At 41.1% G+C, this 2,534-nt stretch overlaps 1 protein-coding gene across 2 annotated transcripts in view; it reads left to right on the forward strand.

Annotated features, from left to right (window-relative positions):
• Nucleotides 1–876: 876 nt before the first annotated feature.
• LOC100945874 (zinc finger protein 682-like) overlaps nt 877–2,534 on the forward strand; it is an 11,493-nt gene continuing 9,835 nt past the window's right edge. For both annotated transcript variants that reach the window (XM_023508967.1, XM_023508966.1), the window contains exons 1-2: nt 877–1,003; nt 1,491–1,586. In XM_023508967.1, the coding sequence (XP_023364735.1) occupies nt 970–1,003; nt 1,491–1,586 (130 nt within the window). In that variant the 5' untranslated portion in view covers nt 877–969. The remainder of the gene's footprint in view (nt 1,004–1,490; nt 1,587–2,534) is intronic.

A 2,534-nucleotide genomic window follows, 5' to 3' on the forward strand; every position in this document is an offset into this window, starting at 1 on the left:
ACAGTCTTACTCTGTCACTTTGAGGATAGAGCGCCCTGGCATCATATGACAACTTCAAACTTTGGGGCTCCTGTGATCCTCTTGCCTCAGTCTCCCGAGTAGCTGGGACTACAGGTGCCCATCACACCACCAGGCTCATTTTTCTATTTTTAGTAGAGGGATGTATCTTGCTCAGGCTGATGTGGAACTCCTGAGCTCAATCCACCTAGGTGCTTAACCTCCCATAATGCTAGGATTACAGGCATGAGCTATTTCTCCCTTTATTAATAGGTATGTCATAAAGATTTACCAACCCGATGTGCATAAACCATCCCATTAAATCTAGAAACTTTTTTTTTTTTTTGATTCCCTTTGCTTGTAGCTTGCTTTGGAAAATGAAGGCTCTCATCTTTGCTCTCTGGTCAGATGAACTGGGATAGAGCCATGCTCTGCCACTTGCTGACTGTCCAGAAACACATTCCGCTGGGCCAGAAGCATTAACATGACTGGTGAGCTTGTTAGACATTCAGAAATTCAGGCTTCACCCCTGAATCAAAATCTGCATTTTAACAAGATCTCCAGTTTATTGTTGCACACATTAAAGTTTGAGAGATACCTTCTAACTCAGCATAACTTTTCCATCTGAAATACATATATATATACATACAACTTATCCTGTGTGATTTAAATATACTACCCCAAAATGTAAACGTGTTGGCAACCAAAATTTTTTACTGTATCATTCAGAAAACTATAGAATCTACTCTGGTGGTCCTTTTTGAACAATTCCAATCACTTATGAGTAAAAACCAGTATTCTTCACTTTCTCATTTTACCTGGAGTCAAATTAAGAATGCTTCCCCTGGCCACTTTGTAAATAATATGTTTTTCTTTCAGGAACTGTTGACGTTCAGGGATGTGACCATAGAATTTTCTCCAGAAGAGTGGGCATGCCTGGACCCAGCTCAGTGGAATTTGTACAGGGATGTGATGTTAGAGAACTACAGAAACCTGGTCTCTCTGGGTGAGGATAACTTCAATACTCAATTCCTATTCCACACTAAGGATTTTGCGTCCTTCTTTTGTAGAATGTTTTCTAGGGGTCTCTGCCTTATATTGAGTTTCAGATCCTTGTGTTTCCAAGGAAAACTTGGGGATTTGTTGATTTAGAAAAAAAAGATTTTTTTTTAATCTTGAAATTTTTCCTACCTTTTGTTGAGCTGATCTGTAACCTTCATTCTAGATTAGTGGTAATACCAGAAATTCAGTGGCATAATAGGTTGTTCACAGCTTAAAATATGATTTCCACCATCAATTTTTCATTCACTTGGATACTAGAACCAAGAATATACAAGTTTTACATGCTTCCTAAACATTCTGAAGTTTATCAGGAAATAGTACTTTGGAACTGAGTTTTTAAAATCTTCTATGATCTTCTCCACTAAGCATAGAACTAAGTTGATAATTGCAGGATTTCAGTAAGAGTCAGTTTATTTTTTCTAATAAAACAGGTCTTGCAGCCTCCAAGCCAGACCTGATCACCTGTTTGGAACAAAGGAAAGGACCCTGGAATGTGAAGAGACATGAGGTGGTAACAGAACACCCAGGTAAGTGGGAGTGCATAAAACAGATGACCCAGAGGAGAGACAGCCAAAGGTCAAGGAGGAAGCCAGACCTTAAAATGTGGTTTGGGAAACTCTGCTCCAATCAAAAAGGCTTCTGGGAAGCCTGGGTTGTTTCTTTTATTCCCCTCTTTCTGCTTCATTTCATTTAAAGGCATCTCTGCCTCTTGTTTTTAAGTTATGGAAGGACTTGATTTCCCCTTAAATGATCTTCCTTTGAGTTTACAGTGAAAACCAAAGTCCCATTCACGGCTCACAAAGGCCTGCAGGATCTGACTGCTTTTCCATTGATTTTCATGGGATTAGAATATCTATATTTTTTTAAAATTTATTTTTGAGGCAGAGTCTCACTGTCACCCTGGGTAGAGAGCTGTGGCATCACTGCTTACAGCAACCTCAGACTCTTGGGCTTAAGTGATTCTCTTGCCTCAGCCTCCCAAGTAGCTGGGACTACAGGTGCCCACCCCAACCCCCAGCTATTTTTTGTTGCAGTTGTCATTGTTGTTTAGCTGGCCCAGGCCAGGTTCAAACCTGCCAGCCTCGGTGTATATGGCTGGCGCTGTAACCACAGTGCATAGGTGCCACACCTGTAATGCATTTTCAAATCAGGAAGTGTATTGTTTCTTTCTTCTTCTTTTAAAAGGGTATTTGGCTAGTTATAGCTCCTAAATAAAAAAAATTTTTTTTTTGAGACAGAGTCTCTCCTGGTCATCCTTGGTAGAGGGCCGTGGCATCTTAGTTCACAGCAACCTCAAACTCTTGGGTTCAATGATCCTCTTGCCTCAGGCTCCCAAATAGCTGGGGCTACAGGTCCTCACCACAATGCCCAGCTATGTTTTTAGAGATGGGGTCTCACTCTGGCTCAGGCTGGTCTTGAATCACTGAAGTCAGGTATTCCACCCACCTTGGCCTCCTCAGTGCTGAGATTACAGG

Source organism: Otolemur garnettii, unplaced genomic scaffold (genome assembly GCF_000181295.1).
Source record: "Otolemur garnettii isolate 467f Iridium unplaced genomic scaffold, OtoGar3 scaffold00300, whole genome shotgun sequence".
Taxonomy (NCBI): domain Eukaryota; kingdom Metazoa; phylum Chordata; class Mammalia; order Primates; family Galagidae; genus Otolemur; species Otolemur garnettii.